Raw genomic sequence first — 26,478 nt, 5'->3', positions numbered from 1 at the left:
AACGTATCGGCACTCGGTATCTGAGCCATGTCTACCATAGGCAGCTAGACAACTTGGAACTTTTTGGACAACTGAAGCAAACCACCATATGGCGGAACTCCGGCCGGCGACATCATCCACGAGAGTTTCCGAACCGGAAGCATTGCTGGGCCAAGTCCGAGGAACAGAGTCCGAGGATGGCATATTCACGAAGTTATAAAGAGGCATTCAGCATAGAGACAGAAACATTAAAATCCCCAGAATCAGACAGCTCGCTGAATCGTAATCGATCTTTCTGGAGCCCAAGCGTGATAGCCCGCCAGTCTTGACAAAGTCAACAGCCTGCATACTCGGCACCCACCCGACTGACACCATTGCCAATACACCATGGCTGACCGTACAACCGTTCTGATTACGGGAGCGAATAGGGGTATGCATTCTTACCTTAATCATAAGAAAAGAAAAACAACAACTTCTCACTGACGAATCCTCCAACAGGCATTGGGCGCGGTCTTACCGAGGCCTACCTCTCGCGGCCAGACCACACCGTCATCGCAGCCGTGCGCGACCCCTCGTCCGCGACGGCCCAGTCTCTCCACTCCGTCCCAGCTGCTCCACGCTCCAAAGTCCACGTGATCAAGATCGACAGCGCCTCCGACAAGGACGCCGCCGAGGCCATCAGAACTGTCCAGGACCTCGGCATCCGCCACCTCGACGTGGTCATCGCCAACGCAGGCATCGCCGAAGTGTTCGAGACGGTCGACCAGATCAACCCGGACAAGTTCCGCACCCTTTTTGAGGTCAACACGCTGGGGCCCGTCAAGCTGTTTGGGGCCGTCTTCCCCCTGCTCAAGGCCGCGGCCGAGATCAAGGGCGTCGTCAAGTATGCCGCCATCGGCACCGTGGCGGCGAGCACGGCCAACGTCGAGGCGAACAAGGCGACCATGCTGGGCAGCTATGGCGCGAGCAAGGCGGCGCTGAGCCACCTGGTGCGTAGGGCGCAGTTTGAGAACGATTGGCTGACGGCTGTGGTGGTGAGCCCAGGATGGGCCCAGACCGACATGGGCAACGCCGGGGCAAGATTGTTCGGCATGGAGAAGGCTGTGGTCCCTGTCAAGGACAGTGCCGAGGGTATCATCAAGGTGGTGAGTTCAAGCCCGTTGTTGCTGGAGTTAGCCAAATATCAGAGTACTAACATTCTAAAACCAGCTGGACAACGCGACGCGCGAGACTGCTGCTGGGGCTGGCGGCTTCTGGGAGTACGATGGGACCCCCCTGACGTACTAAGGTATGAGCAAAGAAGATGGATCTACCAGTCGGAGAAACACGATGGTCTAGTGCTTATCTAGAAGAATAGTTATGTCATACATTTAGAAGAAAATAGACATGAACGAAGCTTGACCTATGTCCTAAACTAATGAAATCCTCTGCACGGCAGCAGCAATGTGAGATCGAAGCCATCAACCCCGGATAACAAGACACGCCAAAGTCCCTCCCGCCAGCCAAAGCCAATCTTACCACCCACGCAAGTAAAGAAACAGCCATGGTGATAACAACAGTCCTCAAGAATCGAAGATGGCCCCATACGCCGGCACTCCCCGGCACTCCAACCCATACACAACCTTCTTCGTAACCTTCTGATTCGATATAACCACCACCGCCTCCCCCTTCTTCCTCTCCCCTCTACTCTCACCACCATCACCAACGACCCTCCCCTGCTCCCAAACTCTATAAGCCAACCTCACCAAATCCGGCCTAGTCCCACTGTGACCCATACCCTTAACTCCCGTATCAATAACCACCGCCTCCGGATCCGTCCGGTACACCAACTCCACCACATCCCGTCCATACGTCGTGACCGGGTCCTTAGCCGACCAGATGATGCGGACGGGATGGTTCGGGCGCTGGACGAACAGGCTCAGACACGGCGCAATGCCCGATCCCGTGGCGACGACGACGCACGGCGAGAACAGGCCCGCCACGCGCATGACGCCGAATTGCGGGGTGCCGCGCGTGTAGATCTTGCGCGGGGGACGGGCGATCAGGTTGCGGGTCCAGTCGCCTGCGTTGGAGACGAGCACGGAGAAGCCTTTGCCGCCCGGTTCTTGTTGTTGTGATGAGAAAGGGGGACGGGGTGGGGTGGTGAGGGCGTGGTGTTTGATTGTGGCGAGGGAGAGGTTGTTGTTGGTGTCGGTTCTGGTCTTGTCGTCGTCGAGGGAAGGAGTGGGTTTGGTGGTGGTGTGGCAGGTGCAGCCTGGGCAGTGGCTTGTTGGGGTCGAAGGGGATGCGGAGGGAAAGGGGATGACGCCGAACGCGTGGGTTTCCTTGAGCGGGGCGTCGGTCAGGCGGATGGCTTGGCCGTAGTGCACGTTACGGTACCGGAAGCTGAGCTTGACGCAGTGCGGGGACAGCACCTCGGCCTCGACGTCGCGCAGGCGGAGGCGCGTCCAGGGGTAGACGACCAGGAGGGTGACGACGACAAGCATCCAGAAATTTGGGGAGACGAGCAGGGCGCTGCCGAAGGGGATACCGCTGAGTTGGGTCGCGTCGGCCGTAAGGAGCATGGCCTGCGCCCAGAACAGGAGAATGGCCAGCCAGCCCATGAAGCGGTGGATGCCCTCGAACCAGTTGTGCATCAGCCGTCGGAGGTGGGGGTGTGCTGAGACGAGCATTGACAGGAGCAAAAACAAGATGAAGTAGCTGACAAAGTAGATGTAGCTGCGGACGATGCTGAGCGAGCCGGCGGTTTGGAACTCGATGGTCAGGAGCACGAGGAAGCACATGTACCAGAAGGTGGCAGCAACAGCGCCGCCGCTGTGGATGCCGCCGTACGAGTATACCTTGGCCACGAGGATGCGTAGTTGAAGAGGAAGGTTCTTTGTCCACGTGCCAAAGACCCAGAACATGGCGTTGACAACGTGCTCGTTGCGGACGAGCATAGCAGCGACGATGTTGGCCGTTACAGCGATGCTGGCGTGCTGGTAGGTGAGCGTGAACTGCCCTCCGGACATGACGTGCCGGGCAATGAGAACGGCCATCGCAGCCACGTTGCTGAGGTAGACGATGCAGAAGATGCGGCGGTAGACGGAGCCAAAGTTCCAGCGGAGGTAGCGGTAGAACCTTGGCCCCTTTTTTTGGGGCAATGGCGAGTCATCGAGACCATGGCTCTCGAAAGGGCTGGACCCACAAATTAGGGGCTGCGGTTTGAATTCTTTGGCGTCTAGCGGCGGCGTGCCTGCCAGGGTTTCTGAAGACGAGTTGCTGTCGGACCCGGCTTCTTCAAGGTCGCGAGATCCGCGGACGATGCTGGTGCGGACCCCGAGGAAACTACTTCGTATTGGCCGGTTGCTGGATACATTATCGCTAACATCAGACTCGCAATCTGATGCCTCTTCGTTCTCAGGGAGAGGGTAGGCATGTGTGGGAGGAGGAGGCAAGGGGGCTTCTTGGCTGGGGTTGAAAGGGCGCTGGGCAAGGGGCATCGGTGCTGCCAGTGGCGTTCTAGACCGACGAGGAGGTATGGCAGGTGAAGGGGACACTGGGCGAGGAGGTCTGTGTGGCAGTCCTAGAGGCGTAAGGTTTCTTGCTGACGCCATGGTTGGGAACGATGGTTTTGACTTCAATGTTGTGCCACTTCGGAAAGGATGCTGTGATATCGGTTGTCAAGACACGAGAGGTTGCCCGTATTGATACGGTGGCGAAGACCGCAGCTCGCGTAAACAAGGTGGTTGACTAGTGAGCTTTTGGCGCGTAGATGTCGTGATGAGAGTCGAGGAGGCAGAGGAAATTATAGACAAACGAGCTGGATGTCTCTGGACGGGCAAGACGCAATGCCCTGACCGTTTTCGAAGAAGAAACAGAAGTTTGTCCACCGTGGATGCGATCGTGCTTTGATCCATGTATAGGTCCATGGTGTTCTTGGAATAGAACTGGCTCATACGCGCAAGTGGTAGCGAGTGCTCGGCGCTGATGCTGTCACTGTCTACCCCTGAGAGCGACATGAGGTCGGTCGGTCGGTCCGAAGGAACTAAGGAGCTACTGTAATGGGCTTGGCTGGCCACGTTCATGCCGTAAATAGAGCCGCACTCCATGACGAAGGTAGCCACCAGGTGCTGTTGATATGTTTCGGGTATATCGTCGCGCTCCATATCATGTCGGCTATCTGGACCTGCATGGGGATGATGTGGGTGGCGCGGCGCGTGCTGGGGTGTGCTGCAAGGTTTCCACATGGAGAAGGACAATCTGCGTAGGGTCAAGAAGGCTGAACTTAAACTCTATGCATGTCCATGCACGATATTTGGAGACACGGGATGTAGCGAGCTCGAAGGTAAGGGAACCTGCCATTGGGTTGCAGTTACGCGCAAATACATAACGGATGACGGATGTACTATACAGACAACCCTGAGGATGTGGGGTGGGGATCTGCGCCATGGTTACTGCAGTTTGAACTCGTGGCCAGAGATCTCCCCAAAGGGTGCATCATTGATGTCTGGGACGCTGGGATAGGGGGTTGATCCACGCATGCAGCACGACATTGGCGCACGTGTCAAACTCCGTCGGGGCTGCATCGAGGGTGTTCTTACCCAGATAGGTAGCCCTGGAGGCTGATAAGGCAACGTACAGTACCTTAACTACCTTAGGGTATGAAACTGCGCCTTGAGTCTTCACTCTTTGGTTCACATGTCCCTGACGAGTTACAATGACTCCAATTCCCCATTTGTCGGAAAGCCCGGTTGCATTGAACATGGCGGCAGTTTTGCGACCTCCGGGAAGCCGCAAGCGTCCCACGCAAAGGCAAGCAGGATTTTCTCGCTTCAGGCCGATAGGTATTCATCGAAGCTGTTGACGTTATTCTGGGAACCAGTAAGTTCTTGGCGGCCGCCGATGTGGAGAGAACAATCGTGGTTGAAAGGATTTGTGGGGCAAAAAAATTGCGATTGGTCAAGTCCCGCGGCTGCTGCCCAAAAATACATCCAGTCCCCACGCCAAACACTGGCACCGCTTTTCTACAACAAACATCCGGTTTCCCGAAGTCTCGGCCCGCTGCGAACCCGCGTGGCTGTTCATAAAATGCTGGCCAAACACTCAGGTTCCTATGTTCAAAGTAATTACGTCGATTGCGCTCGCGGGAGATGATCGTCCCACGGATCAGGAACTACCTTGCCCGTCGTGGCTTGCAATCTTCCAGAAGTTCCTTCTATTTTCGCCAATCATGACCTGAACTGAACAGAACTGTACGCCGCACTCGGTTCCAATCAACCTTGCAGGTCGGATGCATCATTGACTGGATATACACACTGCAACTCTCCCGTCGCTTCGATGCCTGGCCTAGCGCCAACCCGCCTCAACTCCCGACGACTCATTGGCCACCCTCCTTCCTTGGCAGCTTTGTTGTTGCCGAGCCCACCCACCCATGGACCACCTATAGGCTTTTTGGGCACAATCCTGCGGACAATTCGCTAGCTAATCTGAGGTGCGCTATCCCGCTATTCTAGAAGGGATTTACCTGAAGTAGATTTCTGCTCCTGCAGCCAACAGGCCGTTGGACGAATCGCTGCAGCTGTACGCAACTTACGGTCCATTGCATGCTCCGAACCGGGCTGTCGGGACCATACTTCAGCTGAGACTCCCCAAGATAGCTACTGGGTTGCGTCCATGTCACTGAGCCCGATCAAGGGTTAAGGGTCTAGTAAGTGCATCCCTGGTTTTTCAGTGTCTCTCCTCAGGCCCCTAAGGTCTTGTCGTCCATTGCATGTGACGAAGTTGCTTTGGAAACTCCGAATCAGATTATGGAATTTCCTACTATTCCCGTCCACTGCATGGAGCAGGCCCAGCACGGCATAACTTGAATCCTTCCGTTTCCAGTCTCTGATCATTCTGATGTTGTTGCTGCTTGCCGTTTCTCCCCTGAGTTCTACCTCCCACTGCTTGAACAGTTGAACTTGACTGGCCGCTACTGTGACGGCGCGTGCGACGGAGCCACCATGCCATTGCACTATTGCACTAAACTCCTCAAAGTGATGTCGGAATTTCAAGTCCAACGACTTGAAACTCTGAGGTGGCGTATGTACTGTTGACGGCAGCCCCCACTGCCGTCACAGCTACAAACCCTCAACGAGATTCTTTGTAACGGGCTGGGCCCGGTGCGAGCCTCGGCGACTCTCGGCCAATACCAAGACCCCTGATGAGGCTATTCCCACTCGCCCCACAGCACACCGAACCTTCTAGCAACGCGCTCAGACCAGCGCGCCTACGAGGATAAGTATGCTTGCGAGCTACCAGAGTCTGTCGTCTCTCCTTTTCTTCTCCAAGTTCAGTGTACTCGTAGAGTCGTCATCAGCTAGTTGCAATATACTACCTGAGACCGTTACATTCTTAAGCTAAAGGATTATTATTATTATTATTGTTATGAATCGTTGTTGTTGCCATCAATTAATGTCCTAAGGGTGCGGTGATGCCGCTATTACCTCGTTATACCTGCAGGGAGGTACGGACGTGCCATACCAAGGCTTATATACAAGAATCTTATACAATCTATATAGCAACTCTGGCTACAAGGGCGAGCTTAGAGAGCTACTACTTTCACCTCCGTTTGCAAGGGCCTATAGATATTGCTCCCCAAAGATTCCTTACCTCTGTCCTCTAAGGTTATCTCGCACCCCAAATTCGTAAGGCGTGGCGCTTCAGAGTGCTCTTGAAATCGGCTGTTGATCGAAAAACTAACTAGCGGGCTAGGCTAAGTACCGGTCGAAGGAGGTACTCGGGCCTAGCGAGTGCCGGTTCCTAGGCTCTACAGGAGAATCCAGGCCGTAAGGCGCTACGTTTCCAGCGCGTTCTAGCGATTGATCTTTGCGCGCAAGGCGGACGTTTCTTACGCGCGGCGGGGCGCACAAGCGCGTGAGGGCATCCTTGGTCCTTCCCAAGGCCCCTCTTTTGGAGTAAGGTCTACCAAGATACCGTCGGGTACGCGCGAGTGGTTTTGGCGTCGTCAGCTTCGTGGCCGACGCTTTGCAGTGCCAAAATAGCTTTCGAAAAGTGATTTTAGAATTCTCAAAAGGGCTTATGGCGGTGAACCGTACTTTTTCTTAGGCCACACTGTTAAATCCTATAATTACAGTACAGTGGGTTCCAAGAAAATGATTTTCGAGGAGAAGGTGCTTGGGCTAAAAGAGTTGTCACCATTGGCAGTATGATAAGGTAAGTTGTCATTTCAATACTCTCTCGACTTCTTCTTTCGTTCAAACCTCGGTTCTTCTTGAGAAGTTGAGGACGTCTCGGGTTTCAAGTCTTGCATACTCGACCATGTGTCCAGTTGCCAAAGCCCCAGCACCCACATGGTGTCACGGCGATTGCGCCGTGCCTGCTAGGACCCACGGGTGGAACCCGGCATGTGGAAAGCACGGGCCCCTGTGTGTTAAATATTCTGCCCCTCGTTGCCGCGAGATCTGTTCGTAGCTCCTCGAGCTACGTCTTGACAATCAAGCCTGCCCGTACCTGACGGAATAGAGCTTAGACTGTAGTTTAGCCCGAATACAATTGTCATTGGATTGTCCGCCTGTCCCGCCGTGACACATGGTCTCGCTGTAATACGCAACCTGACATTCGGAAATCAGCGACACATTAGTCGGTTGTGCGACCAATCGATGTCCCTCGAGAGTTGATGTTTCAGCACGCTCGCTGAACCTGAGTCCGACTAAGTCCGAGCCGCTCCGGCAGCTAGTCATGTACTTTGTAAGCAGAACTGCACACCTTCATGAATGAGCGCCGTATTTCGATGGTTGGTAATCTCTAGCCCGCGATCCTTCGTGAAGAGTTGCAGTGCCTAGCGCGGTCGGTCTCGCCCCTGGCTCACTTCGCTCAACTGTCTGCGGCCCCCAAGGGCAAGTGAAGTATTAATAATGAACTGGCATGATCCCCCAGCGATGAACAATTAATTAGAGTACTTTTAGAGTTCTCACCTTGCCCTCCAGTCTTCCACAGAAACACAATACACACATTTGTCTCACCCTCTACTCGAACCGTCCATTGCTCCTCTCACCCAGGCGGGCCGTCATAACCCTCACGACTTGACTACCTAAATAGCGAACATGTCGCTGGACTCAAACCTCGGAATCCCTGACGCACGGCGCAATAACGTGGCTGCCGACCTCGAAGCCAGGTTCGACCGTATTGATGTCGCTTACAAGACGGTGAACAACACGCCTATTGAGGCTGCCATCTTCGTTCCAAAGACCCTTTCTCCCGAAGCGGGGCCCAAACCTGTTCCGGTTTTAGTGCATTTTCACGGTGGTGCTCTTATCGTCGGCGCCAACCCCGATCCCTTCTTCCTCACCGACTGGTAAGTCGTTACCCCTTAGGTATAATCCCGTTCAGGATCGTCAGGTGCTAACGGGACCGCCCAATCAGGATCCGTGACTTGGCCTACACCACGCCAGCCATCTTCATCTCAGTAGCCTACCGCCTCGTTCCCGAATCCCGCGCCGTAGACTCGCTCGAGGATGCTGCCGACTTCTGGGCCTGGCTGCACGCGCACCTGTCCGCGACAGTCCAGTCCCACTGGCCGCACCTCATCCCAAACCTCGACCGCGTCGCCGTCGCCGGCGAGAGCGCGGGCGGGTTCCTGGCCATCCAGTCCGCGCTCCTCTTCAACCGCACCGCCAAGCTCCGCGCCGTCATCGCGCAGTACCCGGCCTTGCACACCGACCTCACCACTTCAACCGACAAGGGCGTGCGCCCGGTCAACGACGATCCCAAACTGAGGGCCGTGGTGGACGGCTATCTCCAGAGCATCAAGCCCGGCAGCGTCCGCGTGTCGACGCCGCTTCCCACGCTGGGCGCGTTCCTCGGAGCGGTGCTGCAGCGGGGCTGGCCGACGCTGTACGAGATGTTTGGCGAGGACGACGAGGGCAGGCTGACGCTGAGGAGGGCGCTGGCCGAGGCGGAGGAGGTGCCGCCGCCGATGTGGGTGCTTCAGGGCACCGAGGACTCCATTATTGATACGCCGAGGGTCGATGAGATGGTCGAGAAGATCAGGAGCCAGAGGCCCCGGGCGGTGGTCAAGTACACGAAGCGGCCCGGGGACCATGGGTTCGATATCGGGAGTAGGCTCGAGGAGGACTGGGCTAAGGAGGGGGTGGAATTTATCAAGGGGTATTGGCTTGGAGCGCAGTAGAGTAAAAGAGTACCTTACCTCAGGATAATGAACATCCATCAGAAGAGATCATAGGTTGCTGCACAAATACGGGACACAGAATGTGCCTTACGCTCTTGATCATCCACATCGCATTAGCAAAGCCTGCGCCATGGTTTCGGGTGTTCAATGAAGTTAGTGCCCGGTGAGCGAAGAGTTCATTCTGAATCAGTTGCAGTCGAAGACGTGGTGCAATGCTCGCTTAATTCGATAGCATATACTGGCGTGGCATCGACTAGCACTGCGTTGGTAGTGGATCGAGCATAAGGAGTTTTGGAATGTGGATGTGGTGGGGTTCGCCATTTTTGTTTGCAAATCGAAGCAATTCATGAGACAATCGGCACCTGGGCCATAAAGTCCAAGGCCACAGGGCCAAGGACCCAGGCTATGAATCTCTTGTCACGTGAAACGACACGCGCAGAAGGATAGCCCCACATTTCTGTGGCCGACAGTGGACTTGGAGCTCCACTTTTGCTTTCTGGGTGTCAGAGCTTCGGCATTCACCATATTCGACGTCGACCCTCGCAATTGTCGTCGCAGCCGCCCAATTGTAGCCCACAATGGCGTTGGAAGGAGCAGAAACACCGCGACGTACGAAGCAGACCCTGACGATCTCTCTTTCAACGACAGGAATGACTGACAGCCTGCCACAGGGGCGACCCGCGAGGAGATGCGCGATGCCAAAGTGCCCATGCAATACCGAGACAGCTGCGCCCACCTGCTGATTCCCCTCAATCGCTGCCGCTTCGAGACCTACTACATGCCCTGGAAGTGCGAGGTATGAGTTGTGCTCGACTGAGACCAAAGACAGCAAAGCAACCCCGCGCCGCGATGGCGCACCACCCCCGATCGACGACTGACTCGCTTTCCGCAGGACGAGAGACACAGCTACGAAAAATGCCAATACGTCGAGTTCAAGAAGCGCGTCGCAAAGATGAATGAGCTCAGGGAGGCCAAGGGCGGTGCGCGGAGCAACTGAAGAATGAAACCTCGTCGAGGGGAGGCCCGGAGAGTGCGTCTCGCCGTGTACATATGGGAAGGGGCGGCCTAAGCTGGGAACGATAGACGGCAATGTACTGCATCGAACATCTGGGAACCGCTGTTGTGGTTATTGTTGATGGATGCATGGATATCTGGGCCTGGTTGTGAAGGGGCAGACTCACCCAACGTCCACAGGCACGGAGGAGCACGGCTCCGCAAGAGCAACCACCACGCAATTGCGAAACCCCATGTGGAACATCGACCCGATTCCACTGCTAGACCCGTTCCGTCCGGACTTCCACCTTTCACCCCTCGAAGGAGGAATAGCTGACGACCGGCCTGAACGCTACCTATTCGTGGGACAGACTCACAGCTTGAGCCGCGCAACGCAAGTAACGTCTCGAGTGCACAGATCTTCAACATGCCTCGGAGATAGCAGGCACGAAACAGACTGGCGCCAAGCCATCTGCCATGCGTGGCTACACTCCTGCGACAGGTTAGTGGCCATGTTCTAGACTCGCTGATGCAGCAGCTCCCAGATCTGCCAATTGGTTCGCCACTGAGACTGCCCCCGCGCCTCTCGCTCAGAAGCTTGATGGAAGGAAGTAGATGTAGGTCACCGGGCCTCCCGCTTAAAAGACTGCAAGCTCGCGCTGGGTCCGCGGAACTCTTCACATCGTTCAACTGACGTCGAAAGCCAAGTTGGAGCACGCCAGCTTACGACGGGCCGCTCCCTTTGTGCAACCACCGGGTTGGGATAGAAGCGTGGGGTGCTAAACGGATAGAGATGGACGTCGTTGGCAGCCGGTTGCGCTCCGTCTGGTGTCGTCGCATCAACGAAGGCTGAGACAGGGTCCGGCTCCGTTTCACTTCAGGCCTTTCACCGCACCCATATTCGCATGCCACTGTCACTTCGTTACGGCAGCGGGACCTCGGCTCATGATTTCCAAGTTCAACACCCAGTCCGTTGTCCTTCAACGTTACCGGGCTGTTTGGAGGCTGTTTTCATTTACAGGTGAGCGAGTCACTAGGATTCGGGTCGGCAAGTTGAATAACGGATTGGCATGCTAACATTGTTCGAGGCCGGATATCGTGGATTGCTTCCGACGGCACATTATTGAGCCCAGAGCTAATCAAATACCGTCCAGCGCTCAACGTTTCGATCCATCGTGAGGGCCGCAGGAAGCTTACCAATCCCTTCCCTAGCAAACACAATCAGGGAGGCGGAATGGGCAACGGCCATGCAACTCCTGCAAATCAACCGTCGGATCTGTGTGGCTAAATCATGGCTGCGCCGGCCATGGTTAGGTCTCAAACCCTGCGCCGCCAGGAAATGGAGACCTCGCCGATCGAGAGATAAGCGCCCGCCGATTCCTCGCGTCCTTTCAGCAGCCACGGGCAGGCCTAGCAATATGAGAACGCCCAGCGGACCAGGAATGCGGTATGCAAACAGCAGAGCCCAAAGACCACGATCATCCATCCGGTTCCTTTTGGACTCATCAAGGGGGGCCCGCCAGGTTTTTATGCCCGCGGAGATGATCGCCCTGCCTCCCTGATAAGGTATCGACGTGATGCCGGGCGACAGCAAGATAACGTTGGTGGCCGGTAAGATCCGGGACGCTCAACTTGGGAGGCTTTATCTCTGCCAAGCCCGCCCCTTGTTGGAGCCTCAGCCCCCTGCAGATAAGGAGATAGCACAGGGCTGGCCGGGCTTCCTGTGGGGGTCTCGACGCTTCCCCAGCGTGGGATTCTGGGGATAAAGTTGATCTCACGGAAATGCATGTTTGACAGAACCGGGAAAACCCACCCAGATCCCGTTCGGGACGGCCTGGCTATCGGATCACCATGTTAGCCATCGGAGATGTCTCAGCTACCGGCTGTCAGGAAGGCGATGGATGGATATATAGTCTCATCCGAGATCCTCTCCATCTGCCGACTAAGCATCCGCTCCACCACCAAGCTCACCCTGTAAAACCGAGACACTCCCATCCAGAAGTCTCGCCTAACACAATCAGACAAGATGGGATTCAAGGCAGCTGATCTCTGGCGAACGCCAACACTCAACCCGGTCAACAAGAAAGCCCGGAGCGTCCCGATCCTCAACCCCATCGACAAGCATGGCCGCGTCTTCTTCTTCTCCTGGATGGGCTTCATGTTGGCCTTCTGGGCCTGGTACACGTTTCCGCCTCTGGTGGGTCAATTGGTCCAAGCCAATCATCAGGAGTCAGCAACTGACACCTTTCCCAGTTGAGCGTCACCATCAAGAAGGACCTTAACCTCACCTCAGCCGAGGTGGCCAATTCAAACATTGTCTCGCTCGTGGCCACGCTCGCCGTGCGCTTCGTAGCGGGTCCGCTCTGCGACCAGTATGGGCCGCGCAAGGTGTTCAGCATGATCCTGCTGGTTGGAGCCATCCCCATCGGGTTAGCACCCCTGATTAAGGACGCGACGGGGCTGTACATCATCCGCTTCTTCATCGGCATCCTGGGCGGTTCGTTCGTGCCGTGCCAGGTGTGGTGCACGGGCTGGTTCGACAAGAACGTGGTCGGCACGGCTAACGCCCTCTCGGGCGGCTGGGGCAACGCCGGCGGCGGCATCACCTACTTCATCATGCCCGCCGTGTTCGACTCGCTGGTCCACCGCTGGGGCCACACCCACGCCGAGGCCTGGCGCATCACCTTTGTCGTGCCGCTGGCCTGCCTGATCACCTGCGGCACCGGGCTGCTCCTGCTGTGCGACGACACGCCCTTGGGCAAGTGGTATGTCGATCCCCATGTTTGCCGTGGTACTCACCACGTTCCATCACCGCCCATATTAACCCTTAACCCAGGAATGACCGCCACCTGATTGTGCAGTCCAACCTCGAATCGCACGGCATCTCCGGCACCATCGTCACCGTCCCGGGCACCATCGCGGGCCGCCAGAGCCCCGACTCGTCGGCGACGCCCACCAACGGCAACACCTCGGACGCGGACGTGGAGAAGAAGGCGCTGTCCTCGGCCGACGGCAAACCGGTCGACGCCATCCCGGTCACGACCGAGGCGCTCGAGACGGCCCAGGGCGAGGTCATCATGAAGCCGACGTTCCGCGAGACGATGCAGGTCGTCTGCAGCCTGCACGCGCTCTTCCACGTGGCCACGTACGCGTGCAGCTTCGGCGGCGAATTGGCCATCAACTCGGTCCTGGGCGCGTATTACCTCAAGAACTTCCCTTCGCTGGGGCAGACCAACGCAAGCAACTACGCGGCGCTGTTTGGGTTCTTGAATTTCATCAACCGGCCGCTGGGCGGTGTGGTCGGCGATCTGATCTACAAGGTTACCGGCGGCAGTCTGTGGTGGAAGAAGGTGTGGATCCATGTGTGCGGTGTCCTGACGGGGGCCTTGTTGATCCTGATCGGCGTATTGGATCCGCATGACTTGGGCGTCATGGTTGGGCTGGTGGTGGTCATGGCCATCTTCCACGAGGCCGGCAACGGGGCCAACTTTGCGCTGCTGCCTCATGTGTACCCGTACGCGAACGGCGTGTTGTCAGGAGTGACGGGCGCGGGCGGGAATCTCGGCGGTGTGATCTTCGCGATTGTCTTTCGGTTCATGGATGGCGGGAACAACTATGCCCGCGGGTTCTGGGTCATTGGGGTGGTGCATATCGTGTTGAACCTGGCGGTTTGCTGGATCCCTCCTATTCCCAAGGGCCAGGTCGGTGGGCGTTAAGAGGGCGATTGTGGATTTTTTAGCGGTTGATATTAGAGCTTAGATTGTATCCGGTAACTTAGAGATGACAAATCATGAATAGTATTCTTTGCATATATCAATGGAGAACTCGGGATGAAGGCCTGCTGGTGAAGCTATTGACAGCCGTCGCCGTCTTTGACAACGAGAGCTCTGCATTGCTCTGAAACGCGGCGTCGCGTCTGGTATAACTTCATCGGTCTCATGAAATCTGCAATCACAATCTTGTTAACGGACATTTTTCCCCCTCTTCGTATCCGTCTCGTTGAAACGCCTAGTTCCCGATCTAATACGTCGCTTGGCAACTAAGGACTGCAACCACCGGAGGGAAGATGACCCGAGCTCGAATTTACGCTCGGCCGAGACGCGCGGGGACGGGATTCTGCACGCCAAATTGGCGCGACGACACGTGAGACCTTGACGCGGACCATTCAAACACGTCTAGGCTCTTCCGTTTGCGGAAACATGGCGTTCGTAGCCTGCTTCGGACCTCGTTACCCCCGGCAGCAGCCATTCTTGGCCTGATAGCGGGTTCGAATATGAAAGGAGCAGGTACCCAGCTCGATCTGTGCCCACCTCAGTCAGACAAGCCAGCTCTCATCAATCTCCGCGCGTTTCTCATTACCAACAAACCAACCAATCGCCTTCATTCGAAACAACATCACCACTCCCTGTTCCTCACAATTCCCCTGAGAAAGACACGGGAACCCCGCCCACCATGCCGCTCGGCCACGTCTCTCTGCCCATGACCCCCTCCACCTACAAGCCGATGCGGGACTTCTACCTCTCAACCCTCGCCCCGCTGGGGTACACCCTTTTCGAGGAGAAAGAGGGCTGCTACCTCGGCCTGCAGACGCACCACAACCCAGACTTTTGGCTGCACTGCGGCGGCGACGACGACTCCAACATGCCGCTGGTCGACCCGTCGCTGACTGCCGACGAGAACCGCAAGAAATTGGGCACGGGCAGGACCCATGTCGCGTTTAATGTGGCTAGTCGCAAGATGGTGGATGCGTGGTATCACAATGCGATGTAAGTCGCTCGTTTTTAAAACTCATCTGGCCGACCGGACCGTGCGGTAATAGGGTCATGAGTGTTGACTTTGGGTTTAAAGCAAGGCGGGCGGTATCCCCAACGGCGAGCCCGGCGAGAGGCCCGAGTACGTCAAGGGGTACTATGCCGCGTTTGTGCTGGACCCGCTGGGGAACAACGTCGAGGCCGTGTACTTCTGCCCCTGGTGGATGCAGGCCATGAATGCCGTGCCCAGCGTGCTAACGGTGTTGTTTGGCGCCGTCGCTGGGCATTTCGCTATAGGCTATGCGAAGAGCGCGGGGTGGATGTAAATCCATTGCTTGTGCCTTGGATGTCGTTTTGCAGAGCCCTTTTTCCTCTCTGTCTGGAGCAAGGTTTCACTTAATAAAACTACTTATATAAAGCCGTAGACTTAGAAAAGTGTCCCGCTCAATGGTGGACCACCTTAAGCTTGAGTAGTGCAGGGAGGTGCCGTACGAAGGTTCGGTGCTGTAATGTGTGTGGCAAGCCAGGCGTAATGCCCGCACTTGCCAGGAGGCTGCAAAATTATTCGATTCAGCTGTTTCCGATATAATTGTGGTTGGTTCCTAAAGCTGTTGGGTAAAATTCAGATGGTTATCGCAAGGGTAGTTAGGTACAGTAGAAGTGCGGCGCTCGCTTATAAGGGACCTCAGGCTTTTTGACCTCAGCGCCTCCCCGAATCTGCTCTTTGCCTGTGTGTTTGGACGTTTGTAAAGGATATCTAGGAAACCGGTCTTTCCAGCACCTGGGATAGCGTCTCGACCTCTTCTCTTACAATTTTCGCAAGGGGGCAGCTCACCGGAGAGTATCTCGACCTCTGCTGTCTTCTTTTCAGGGGTCTTGGAATGCCTGTCCTGCCTCCTGAGTTACTGAGTGTTCGCATTCAGCACACCAGACAGCTCTCGAGCTTCCTGGGCCCTGGCATTTTGTGTAACGGTCCCAGGAGTATATTGCAACCAGCTGGTGACGACTCTACGAGTTTGTTTCGAATGGAGAGAGAAGAAGAAAAAGAAAGAAAGACTATGCAAGATATCTGCCGTCTTATACCTCCACATCCTTGGCCTGTGCGCCGATATCGAACAAGATAGAAGTCCACCGAATCTCGAGTGTTGGCCGAGAGTTTGCCGAGGCCTTTACGGGCCAAGCCCGTTACACCTTGATCCGCAGGCATTCGGCCCCGAGAATTTCGAGGCGCCTGCCGACCGAACCGCAGTCGGGGAAGAGGGCTGTGTCGGAGGTGATAGCCCTGATCTGAACGCCTACGACTTGTCTGCGTTTGCCTGTCACTACGGGTTCTGTCTAGAGAGCACGTGTAGGTGCTGGGTTACAGGACCTACTGTACTACTTCCCGCCGTGGCGTCGGCAGCCGACTTCATCGCGTGGGACGATTCCGTCGATTACCAAAGCCTCTGCAAATTCACCTGCAAACACGGATTCCGTCCGCTGGACACCTGTACGACCCAACACAACCTGAATACCAGCGTATGCTCCTAGAACCGTCATCACCGATTCACCGCCAAAATTCTTGCATCTCCAGGTCACTTCGAAACCCCATCTTCATCTCGTATGTTACGGTACATTCTGCTATCAAATAGCCCGCGGTCCCTGCAAGTCCGGTGTTAACAATCATGTCACCCAACACCTGACAATCAGTAAATTGCATACCCCTAGTTGGGCCCCTGGTTGGGTTGGTTGGGAGAGGGCTTCGGGACGTAGGGCTTCTCGTACGCTCCTCGCTTCTGGCGGGCATGGCGAAGTACGCGTGGCTGGCTGCGAGCCATTCCACTTTGCTGGAGTTTCTTGATGCGTGAAGAGCCTGGAGTAACTGCTTCAACTGGAGTGATTGCCGAAGAATCAATGTTTGAAGATCCGCTGCTTCGCTCAGAGGCCGAATTGGACATCGAATCTCAAGGTGAACTTGCTCGGGATATTGACTGTAGTGAAGGCAAAGAGGAAAGGGTAAGTCTGAGGAAGCAGATCCCCTTAAACACTTCCAGTTGCACCATTAAACTCAAAAGGGTCAAAGATTCATTGACCGCAAAGGTGCTTTCGGCAACTCCGAAATGGAGAAAATGGGAGTGTGAGAGTCTTGAAACGCGAGCACAAAAGTATTGCCTAGCCCATGAGCTCAGCAGCCAAAGCTAATCATGCTGAAGAAAGTGGTGGCTTGACCTGCTTCTATGGCGGCGGTACCGGCGTTACCTTGACTGCCACGTGTGTCTCAGATCAGCAGAAATCGGCTCGTTGAAGTGCCCTGGCGGAGGTTTGGCACGTCCCGGAGCAATGGGAAAGAAGCCGATGGCAACTAAAAGCTTGACTTCCATTGTCTTCTGGAAATGATAATGTCTCAGCTCTCCCGCCTGCAGAAACGGGTCTTACCGTTCAAAGGATGCGCACGGGGTTGATCCCGGGCTGAAATGGGACCGTCAGTTCTCACGTCTCGCCGGACTTACCCCTGGCAAATCGCGTGACATGTTCCTATTGATGATTTGATCGACAATATCGTCGAGCTGGGAATCAACCTACCTTGGGCTGGGTTGGAGTGTTACTCATCAAGAGGGGTCCTGACAATACTAGGCAAGATCTTCTACTGAGGTTTGGCGCCCAAAGAAACTTGAGCGGAGGAAGAAGAGAAGAAAAGAGAGTGAGAATCAAACGAAGTGGGCGGGGTGTTATAGGATTTCGTACCTTCCCTTCTTGCACCGTCTGAAGCGACGTCCTTTCCCACCACACATTGTGTGACATGACTGGCAGAGTACCTAAGGTACAGGAAGCCGCGATTGGGAGTTGAACATGAAATGGCATCCACTGGCAGCCGAAGTCCCCGGTCGAGTCTCTTTGAGCGGCGGTTGTCACTCCAGTCGGGACTTGTTTGCTGGCTGAGCGGACTCTCTATGTTGATTCCACATGCAACGGCCAACACAAGCGTGTCACGGTGCACGTGTGGCTAAGTAGGCATCATCCATAACTGCGTGCCTTATTCTTCGCAAATTGCTATTCACTCCATATACCTGCCACACACCCTATTGCCGGTTTCTACTACCTTAGTCCTATATCTATATCCCAACCGGCCCTCCAGCCTCCTACGGCTTCCTCGGCACACCGCTCCTCCAGCGCGTCAAAAGCCTCCTCACCTCGTCCACGACTCCCTCGTTCCTCTCCTCCCCATCCATCCCCTCAACCAACTCTACCAACCTTAACACAACCCCTTCCCAGCAAACCAACCTCCCCTCCAACCGCTCCAGCGTCTTAAGACGCCGCAGCGTGGCATCAAACTTCTCCCCTTCCCCAAACCAGTCCTCCTCAGGCATATCATCCAGCACACGCCAGAGGAAGCTCGCAGCGGCGTACCGGCCGCACATGGCGTCGCCAAACGCCTTCATCTCTCTTGTCAGGCCCTCGTCGGCGGGGACGATGCCCTTGTTGAGAAGGGTTTGGACGACGATGGTCCAGCCCTCGTGGGCGGTGGCGAGGCGGGATTTGGCGTATTTGGTGCGCTTGATGGCGATTTGCTGCGGGCTTGGGTCGGCGTTGGTGTTGGTGTTGGTGTCGGTTGCGCGAGGATCTGGTTCAGGGGACGGCTCTCGGAGTGTTGACAAGTTTGGCTGCTGCTCGACGCTGTAGTAGGCTGCTGCTTGGGCGAAGGCGTCGGTGGGTGATTGAAGGGTTGTGTTGAAAGGGTTGGTGGTGGTGGTATGTTTCTGAGACATGATGGCTGTGGCGTGGTTAAGGTATTACATGCATGTACGTGGCTACATTGACTCGATCGGTATGCGTGTCTGGAAGTCGAAGGAAGGGGGTTGCCTGGTTTATGTATTAACGAGACCAAGAAGCTGGTATGAGGTAATGTACAATGAGTCGTTTAACTGCCAGTGGGCGCGGGATTGGTAACAGAAGAGGGGACAATGAATGGACTTGTCCAACATTGTCTGTTCCCTCCACCAGTGTCAAGTGTCTGCAAGCCAATGGCCGCTGTACAGACAGACAAAGGAAGCCTGTGTATGGGAAAGTACTGCGCTTATGAACACCACCTCATGACCCCGGCATGGAACTAGACAGCGCGCTGTTTCCCTTGTCTTCAGATTTCTCCTTGGACCGACGGTCACGATACCGTTCCAGCTCGCGGCCTAGGCCCGCGGCCGACCTGGTCAGTTCGTGCTTCTCCCCATACGCCTCTTTGAAATGGCGATCCATGGCTTCAAGCAGCATAGAGCCTTCGTCGTAGCGGCCCTGCATGTACAGGCGTCGGGCAATATTGGCCAGTTCCCAGTAGAACACCTCCCTGGACCTCCCATCGTCCACCGCAAGGGTCAGGTTCCCAATGATCTGCCGCAGCAAGCGCTGTCTTGTGTCCTTGTCGTCCTCCTTTGCCGCCAACAGCCTCTCGGGGAGCTCTGGCGGATGCAGCCGCGGAAGGGCAAATACGCTGGCCATGTGCTCGATGCCCCTGTCCATGGCGGCCCAGGCCTCGTCGTCCCTGTCGTGCCTGTAGAGCCACACCCAGAGACCGAGATGAAACGGCCCGTATACCGTGTATGCAAACCAGCGGCAGGTATCTGGGTGTTTCTCGGCAGCCCGCAGCGCCCGGCGCACAAAAGCCTCGACCTCGTCCCCTTTCCCCGTTTGCGCCGCTTCCAGCACGGCCTGACCGACGACAGTAATGGTGCCCTTGTAGACGTGGCGGTCCCTACCGGCCCAGTCTTCCTCAAGCAGCTTGACGGCGATGTCGCTCGCCTCGCGGAACTTGCCCACCTGCACCATGGCCGCCACGTGGTTGCCCATGCTCCACAGCGTTTCGTCGCCTCGCTCCCCGTCCAGGCGTATCCGCTGCTCGACGACGGCCCGCGTCACCTCCTCGGCCTCGTCGAAACGTCCCTGCGCCCGCAGGATGCTGGCGTAGTGCACCTGCGACTCCATGACGATGTGGCAGACGACGTCGCCAACCTTCTCGGCCCGCTCGAGAATGTCCAGACACACGACTTCTGCTTCAGCGTATCTCTCTTGTTCCGAAAGCCGTCGGGCGCGGAGGTTCAGGCAGGCGAGCGTCAGTCTGTCGCCTGGCCCCAAGACGTTGTTGGACACGGTAGTCATCTTGTCGAGTAGATTCGCCGCGGCCTCTTCGGATTTGTCGTCGCGCCACCGGTAATAGAGGTAGATGGAGAGGATGACCCAGAGCATGGCCGTCGGCCCGTCGTCGGGCGGCGGCTCGTCCCGCAGGAGCGGCTCGAGATGGATGGTGAGGTCAGCCTGGGGCGTCCACCGGTCGCCCTGTTTGGAGACGTTGGGCGCGTTGGCGGCCATGATCAGCAGGAAGCGCTTCTTCCATTTGGCCAGCCTCCCCGTCCGCGCGAGCCACGTCTCGGTGCAGTAGCGCACCAGCGGGTGCATCTTGAGGACGCCGTCGATGACGCTCGGGGTCACGAGCGAGTACCCCAGCAGGGTCTCGAGGTCGCGCTCCAGTCTCTCGTCGGGGCCGGCACCGCTGTCGGAATCATCCGCGTCGCCTGCGTCGGGGGTACGGCCAGGCAAGTGTTCCTCGCTGATCGTGGTGCCGCCTATGCTCTTCTTGGATGACGAGAACAAGTCCTTGGCCTTGGACGACAAGCGGGCCCTCCACCGGCCCTTGGATGCATGCTGCTTTGCCTGGTCTGCCTTTTGCTGCTCACCGCCCTTGGCGGGACCGAGATCCGACTCGATCCACTCGTCCCAGACGCGCGAGTTCAAGTCGACGTCTAGGTTACGATTCAAATACCGCCGCCCTGAGTTGAAGGACGAGAGCAGTGCCGCCATGGAAGGAGGCACCGTGTCCCTGACCTTGGACGGGGGCAGCTTGCGAGCATTGCGGTCGTACAGCGACTTGAGCACCCACTCCGGGATGGACTGGGGGCTGAAGAAGGTCATCAAGGACAGGAGGTCGGCGGCCGTTGGCCGCTCGCGCTGCAGCTGGTCGAACGTGACCATCCAGGTGGTCAGAATCGAGTTGGAGGCGACCCCGTAGCGCCGGAGCTCTTGGTACTCGGCACCGAGCAACGTTCCCTTCTTGTCGTGGTTGCGAAGCATGTCGTTGTAATCGCGCACCGTCACTCGCGGGGCGCGGCGGTTGATGTAGGCTGCCGCCTGCGAGATGGCCAGTGGCATATAGTCGAGCAGGCGGACCACCTCCCGTCCATCCTCTTCTGGGCAGGCCGCCCCGTTCCTAAGCTTTCCTCGGAAAAGCTGCAAGGCCTCCTCCTCGCCCATGGGTGGAACCGCATATATGTTCTGGGGACCGCTCCCAGTCAACTGCTCGGCCGCCGCCGTTGACCAGGACGTGACTAGGACAAAGCCGTTGCTTGTCTGCGGCAGCAGTTTTGTGAGATGCGGGTCGTCGTCCGGTAGTATCGAGGCGTCGTCGAGGTTGTCTATGATGACAGTCCAGCGCCCGTTCTCCTCACGGCCAAGCCAGTCACCGACCCGGCCAACAATGTCATCCTCCGAATCGGACTTTGGAAGGCTTTGTGATTTCAAGCCCAGCCGGTCGGCTATGGTATGGCACGATGTCTCGAGAGTGCTCCACGTGGTCGCGTTGATCCAGAAGACGTGAGACTTGTTGCGGACTCCATGCGCAAACTGGATGGCGAGTTGGGATTTCCCGATGCCACCGAGGCCGACCAGCGCAACCCTTTCCCCCCGCCGCTGTGACATTTCACTCAGCCAGGCCGAGATGGCCGGCCGTCCAACAAACTCAGGGTCCGGCGTGAAGGGCAAGATGGATTCGGGCCGGAAGGGGTTATTGTCCCTGAACCTCGACTTGTCGGCTGGCGTGTGCAACATGGCAATGCCCTTGGCCGCTGCCGCCGCGGTTGCTGCCGCATAGTCCTGCCAGGCCTTGTTCTTGTGGCTGTCGGCGTAGTCACACACCCCCTTGACGACCAGGCACGGCAGTTGCTCCCAAATGCCCGCAGCCTCCATTTCAAAGGCAATGATGCCCTCCCTGTGGGCGATGCGATCACGGCCAACCCCTGACTTCATGACCGTGTCACCCGTGGCTACTTTGCCCACATGAATGGCTGGCTGGAGCACGGCAGCGTCCGGGTCTGCGTCAGCAGTAGCAACCGCTACCAGGCGTTCTTCCAAGCGGCTTCTCTTGACCAAGTAGCTGTCGTCACATCCCAACGTCTGACACGAGCTTTCCATGGCTTCCTCACAAACAGGATCCGACTCCTTGTCGTGGTGAAGACACTCGCAGTTATGAGAAGTCTGATGTTTGTGGCGGTATGTGGACTGGTAGAGCTTGTCGGAAGCCGGGTTGGGAATGAGATACTTGGGGCGCTGTTGCTGCACCATCTTGAGGAAAGACGCCATCTTCTCTCGCAACGAGTCTCTCCCGTAGTCCGTGTCCAGGATCGAAAGGATGCTCGCGTTCTCCTCCAAGGGTGCGGCAAGGCTGTTCTGGGGCCCGTCCTTCCTGCGGAAACCGTCGGGGTACTGTCTCCCAAAATCATACTGGACAACCGAGCTGCTGATGACGACGTCGCCGAGCAGCACTTCCCTACCATCCGCCTTGGGGATGCCGCCGCAGATGCCCACAAGCAGGGCGAGGCACAGGCCCGGGTAGCTGTGACGAAGGTCGCTTGCCACGATGGCGGCGTTGGCCTTGCCCATGGTCGGCTTGCCCGCTCTCTGCCGCAGCGACGTGAGCACGACATTGTGTTGCCCCATCCGCCCGTGGACGTAGGTGTTGCGGTCTCCCGGCGCTCTGCCCAATACCGACCGGATATCGTCGCCCCAGACTTCATCCAGAGCAGCCACGGCGGCGTCGAACTCGAGAGGCAGCGCGCAGACAATGCCGATTTCAAAGTCCTCGCGGGAGGTGGGCGCCTCACATCCCATTCTGGTGGTTGCAGACGGAAAAGAGTTTGAACATGAAACCTTGCCTTTGGGAGGTCAGGTCGGAGGATACTTGGGAACCACATCAGGAGGGGTAAGCAAGAGAATACCCTGTTGCCCCGGCGGGTCCACTCAACCTTAGCCCCCTCTCTTGCAGAATCACAAGTTTCGAAGAACTTCGACTGCAGGTGAGCGGCGCAGCAGAGGCGGACCGCATCGCGACCTGGCCCTGGCAATCAGACTGTAGGACATGTCGTGCAACGAATCCGGTCTTCGCATTCTCATTCGGAAATTGATTGTGACTAGTTATCTCTACCCTCTCATCAATCCTGTGCCCGCGCGCCAAACAGGGCCTGCCGCGTGTCATAGGTGTACTCAAGCTCCTTGTGCCAATACGGGGCGGTATCCTGCTTGCTGATATACCAGGCCTCGTCCAGCGCCTTGACAACGTCGTCCGGCAGCGGCCCCTTCTCGAGATGGGTCAGGTTCTGGTCCAGCTGCTCAATTCTCGACACGCCGATGATAATACCATCGTTCCCGTCCTTGACCTTCAGCGCAGAATGATGCACGACCCACCGCAGCGCCGTCTCAATCATGGTCAGCCCAGCCTTGTCGACCGCCTGCTCAACCACCTGCAGCGCCCGGAAAGTCGAGTCCCTGAAGTAGCGACCGCGGTACAGCTTGCCATGTGAGGCAGCGTCGCTGAACCTCCCCTCAGACGGTACCATATCCTTGGACTTGATCTTGCCCGAGAACAGGCCGCCGGCAATGGGGTTGTAGACGACAAGGTCCAGGCCGTACCGGCGACAGGCGGGGATCAGCTCGGCCTCAATGGACCGCGTTATGGCGTTGTACATGGCCTGGTAGACGGTGGGGCGCACCCAGCCGTTGTGCTCGCAGGTGAGCACAATCTCGGCCACCTCGTAGGCGGTGAAGTTGGAGATGCCGAAACGGACAAACTTGCCGGCCTTGTGCAACTCGTTGATGGCGCGGAGGGACTCGTCGAACGGAGTTGCGCGGTCCTTTGGACGTCAGCTCAACGCGAAAACAACAACGAAGAATAGAATGAGGTGACTCACGGCTGCATGAAGATACAGGATATCCACGCACTCGGCGCCCAGCTCCCGCAGACTCGTCTCGGCCGACTGCAACACTTTGTCGTACGTGTTGTCTCCAGGCTGGTTGGGGTACTTGACCTTGGTGGCCAGGGTCAAGCCGCGATCCTTCCAACGGGCCTCGCGGGTGAAGGCCTCCTGCTTGCCGCCAACGTAGACGCGGGCCGTGTCGACCTCGTTGTAGCCGCGCGACTGGAATAGGTCGAGGACCTTGCCGAACTCGCTGACGTCGGTGATGCGCGCACCTGCCGACTCGTCCGGGCCGAAGGTCATCAGGCCCAAGATGACGCGCGGCTTGGGGGATTGGGCGATGAGAGGCGACATTGGTAAAGACTTGCAAGAAGCTGGGAGAGTGTCAGTGATGGATCCAAGGCCTGAGTGCGGGGGCTAGCATACGAATCTGTGACGAGTTTTGTGGTGTTGAGGTTGAGTATGAGTGTCGGACTGGACTGTGAATCGGATCCCTGGTTTATATCCTCGTTGAGCCCGAATGGCAACCCCGCTGCTGATGGAGTCACCGGGAAAACAAAATGACGACGACATGCTGCAGTTCGCCAGACGACGTTGGCGCGGGGGAAATCGACTTGGAGACGCGAACTCGACCCACTTTCTGTCCACCGACCAGACAGGAAGCTCGCTCAACATGTGTTGGGCGATTGGCTGCATTCACAACTGCGGAGATAATTATGCTTCAGGGCAAACGCCGATATGTTGCTATGAATCAAGCCCAAACGCCGATATGTTTACACAGGAGGGCGAAGGTTGGAAATCGGGATTGTGAAATGTGAGTCTTACTTAGGTGTGGAGCGCGACTTTCGTGAACTAACCGTTCTAAGTTACGAGTACTCCAATGACAGACTGCAGCCTGGACAGGAATCGGATGAACCACTTATTCGCATTTCTAACCACAAAACTCCAGACACAAAAGGCCCAATGTTCATTGCCTCTTGAAAGTTAAGGCGCCTCACGATCATTAGGTTGAGTTGAAGAAAATGGCTCAGTTCAAAAGTCTCCCCGTCGAACTCGTCGAGATGATAACGTAGAAGCTCTGCCTTTGCTGCAGCCCGGGAGAGGACCGGTGCTGCTTCAGCCTCCATCTGCACTTGCGCCGACACTCCTCTCCCCCTCCCAGACCACCGCCGCGCCCCGGCCTTCGCCACCCTCTGCCGGACATCGCGCGAGCTCAACAGCCTGGCAACAGCCCACCTTTACCACAGCCCAATCTGCGACAGAAACGTAGCAGGGCTCACCCAGACTCTGCTCACCCGCAAGGATCTCGCCTCGTTGGTCGAGGAACTGCGCGTCCCCAGGGTCCTGGCCTTTGGGCCCTCGAACTGGGCCCCAGCGACAGCCGCCCACTTCACCCGTCGGTTCCAAACCGTATTTCACGGCAGACCAACGAGGGCTGACATGGCCGGACGGCTGCGAGGTTCTTGACGCGGAGTCCGAGATTGTCGTCTCTGCGGGCAACTTCCCCCTCGACATCCTGACCAGCCTCTGCCTCAGCCTGGAAACTCTGGACGCCACCCTCGACTTCCGCGAGTCCTTCCGCCTGTGCACACCACACTCTTTGCCGCGCTTACATACCGTCAACCTCGGCCATGACGATGTGGACGGAGGCATGGACCTATCCAACATCTTCTCCCTGTTTCGCGCGGCGCCCAATCTCTCCAGCAAGACCTTCGACATGGCATTCGGCTTCCCTGACCTGGGGAACCTGACCGATGACCTACCTAGACTTCGAAGACAGCGTCTGCGACGCGAAATGTCTTAACAGGATTATCGCGGCATGTCCCAATTTCGAGACGCTCAAGTACGAGAGGAGGGGCCCAACGGGCTGGTTCAGCCAGTTCAGTTTGCTCGAGCTCAGGGACGCCGTGATTGCCCACACGCCCATATTTGCCACGCTGCGCGTATGGTACATCAGAGATTTGACGTCTACTTGGGATGACGATTGGGAGGACAGATCGGACATAGAGTCGGTTTCCGAGTTGCGGAGCGCCATGACGGCACGAGGAATCCAGTTCGATTATAGGGGATCATCATACTCGTCACCGACATGATCAATCAACCAAGGCATAATACACAATGAATGGAAGACTACCTAACCTTAAGGAGGGTAGCTAGCTAGCAGCATGTCTCCCAGCACCTCAGCACGCACCTCTCCCCGCCACCTATCAAACCAGGTGTCCATAGTGGGCCGATAAGCCCAGCTACACCTCCAGCCCAAGTCACCTTTGTAGTCCCTCAGGATACCATCCGAAACCCTCATTGTCCATGGCAGGACATGGGTGCCCAGGCAATCCCGCATTGATGTGTATTGAACCTCCAATGCTGCTCCTTCCCCCCCAGAATACCCCATTTTCCCACCTGCCCATCCATCCACAGCTCATATTGCCAATATCCGCCAATCTCCAAGCGCCACGGTGCAAGCTCCGGGCTGCCTGTTCCCGGAGCCGAAAAACAAATACCGCAAAAAACGAGACATGATGGGCCTGGTTGTCGTGAGGGCCAGTAAAGAACGGTAAGAATCGAAGGACGGGGCCTTGGTCTCGGGACGCCA

General features: G+C 56.9%; 11 protein-coding genes across 11 annotated transcripts; 6 read left to right on the top strand and 5 right to left on the bottom strand.

Annotated features, from left to right (window-relative positions):
- Positions 1-366: 366 nt before the first annotated feature.
- N657DRAFT_635838 (NAD(P)-binding protein) lies at positions 367-1,266 on the top strand (the record flags this gene model as incomplete). The annotated part of the gene is made up of 3 exons (XM_062791370.1): positions 367-409; positions 478-1,124; positions 1,189-1,266. The coding sequence occupies 3 exons, from the start codon at positions 367-369 to the stop codon at positions 1,264-1,266; spliced, it is 768 nt and encodes a 255-aa protein (XP_062645016.1).
- A 140-nt stretch (positions 1,267-1,406) lies between these two features.
- Positions 1,407-2,611, bottom strand: N657DRAFT_648063 (uncharacterized protein). Its single transcript, XM_062793447.1, has one exon. The coding sequence runs from the start codon at positions 2,580-2,582 to the stop codon at positions 1,542-1,544; it is 1,041 nt and encodes a 346-aa protein (XP_062645015.1). The 5' UTR covers positions 2,583-2,611; the 3' UTR covers positions 1,407-1,541.
- Positions 2,612-7,890: 5,279 nt separating this feature from the next.
- Positions 7,891-9,238, top strand: N657DRAFT_648060 (alpha/beta-hydrolase). The gene is made up of 2 exons (XM_062793446.1): positions 7,891-8,317; positions 8,386-9,238. Exons 1-2 carry the CDS (start codon positions 8,067-8,069, stop codon positions 9,149-9,151), a joined length of 1,017 nt encoding a protein of 338 aa, XP_062645014.1. The 5' UTR covers positions 7,891-8,066; the 3' UTR covers positions 9,152-9,238.
- A 491-nt stretch (positions 9,239-9,729) lies between these two features.
- On the top strand, positions 9,730-10,148 carry N657DRAFT_635835 (uncharacterized protein; the record flags this gene model as incomplete). Its single annotated transcript, XM_062791369.1, has 3 exons — positions 9,730-9,760; positions 9,823-9,947; positions 9,981-10,148. The coding sequence occupies 3 exons, from the start codon at positions 9,730-9,732 to the stop codon at positions 10,146-10,148; spliced, it is 324 nt and encodes a 107-aa protein (XP_062645013.1).
- A 646-nt stretch (positions 10,149-10,794) lies between these two features.
- On the bottom strand, positions 10,795-11,674 carry N657DRAFT_648058 (uncharacterized protein). The gene has a single exon (XM_062793445.1). The coding sequence runs from the start codon at positions 11,628-11,630 to the stop codon at positions 11,280-11,282; it is 351 nt and encodes a 116-aa protein (XP_062645012.1). The 5' UTR covers positions 11,631-11,674; the 3' UTR covers positions 10,795-11,279.
- A 496-nt stretch (positions 11,675-12,170) lies between these two features.
- N657DRAFT_682895 (nitrate transporter) lies at positions 12,171-13,860 on the top strand (the record flags this gene model as incomplete). Its single annotated transcript, XM_062796529.1, has 3 exons — positions 12,171-12,341; positions 12,398-12,909; positions 12,981-13,860. 3 exons carry the CDS (start codon positions 12,171-12,173, stop codon positions 13,858-13,860), a joined length of 1,563 nt encoding a protein of 520 aa, XP_062645011.1.
- A 428-nt stretch (positions 13,861-14,288) lies between these two features.
- N657DRAFT_648056 (uncharacterized protein) lies at positions 14,289-15,566 on the top strand. Its single transcript, XM_062793444.1, has 2 exons — positions 14,289-14,910; positions 14,993-15,566. The coding sequence occupies exons 1-2, from the start codon at positions 14,597-14,599 to the stop codon at positions 15,219-15,221; spliced, it is 543 nt and encodes a 180-aa protein (XP_062645010.1). The 5' UTR covers positions 14,289-14,596; the 3' UTR covers positions 15,222-15,566.
- Positions 15,567-18,014: 2,448 nt separating this feature from the next.
- N657DRAFT_554828 (uncharacterized protein) lies at positions 18,015-18,611 on the bottom strand (the record flags this gene model as incomplete). Its single annotated transcript, XM_062787931.1, has 1 exon — positions 18,015-18,611. A coding segment is annotated over one exon (597 nt), but the record flags the coding sequence as incomplete, so codon positions are not given.
- Positions 18,612-18,963: 352 nt separating this feature from the next.
- On the bottom strand, positions 18,964-22,857 carry N657DRAFT_623449 (uncharacterized protein; the record flags this gene model as incomplete). Its single annotated transcript, XM_062790685.1, has 2 exons — positions 22,645-22,857; positions 18,964-22,581 (listed from the first exon to the last, which is right to left on the bottom strand). Exons 1-2 carry the CDS (start codon positions 22,801-22,803, stop codon positions 18,964-18,966), a joined length of 3,777 nt encoding a protein of 1,258 aa, XP_062645008.1. The 5' UTR covers positions 22,804-22,857.
- Positions 22,858-23,115: 258 nt separating this feature from the next.
- N657DRAFT_648053 (Aldo/keto reductase) lies at positions 23,116-24,684 on the bottom strand. Its single transcript, XM_062793443.1, has 3 exons — positions 24,312-24,684; positions 23,880-24,259; positions 23,116-23,822 (listed from the first exon to the last, which is right to left on the bottom strand). Exons 2-3 carry the CDS (start codon positions 24,237-24,239, stop codon positions 23,124-23,126), a joined length of 1,059 nt encoding a protein of 352 aa, XP_062645007.1. The 5' UTR covers positions 24,240-24,259; positions 24,312-24,684; the 3' UTR covers positions 23,116-23,123.
- A 223-nt stretch (positions 24,685-24,907) lies between these two features.
- Positions 24,908-25,978, top strand: N657DRAFT_635829 (uncharacterized protein; the record flags this gene model as incomplete). Its single annotated transcript, XM_062791368.1, has 4 exons — positions 24,908-24,923; positions 24,979-25,295; positions 25,345-25,562; positions 25,693-25,978. The coding sequence occupies 4 exons, from the start codon at positions 24,908-24,910 to the stop codon at positions 25,976-25,978; spliced, it is 837 nt and encodes a 278-aa protein (XP_062645006.1).
- Positions 25,979-26,478: the final 500 nt, after the last annotated feature.

This window comes from Parathielavia appendiculata (genome assembly GCF_033297405.1).
Source record: "Parathielavia appendiculata strain CBS 731.68 unplaced genomic scaffold N657scaffold_12, whole genome shotgun sequence".
Classification (NCBI taxonomy): domain Eukaryota; kingdom Fungi; phylum Ascomycota; class Sordariomycetes; order Sordariales; family Chaetomiaceae; genus Parathielavia; species Parathielavia appendiculata.
This window is presented reverse-complemented; position numbering and strand designations above follow the sequence as displayed.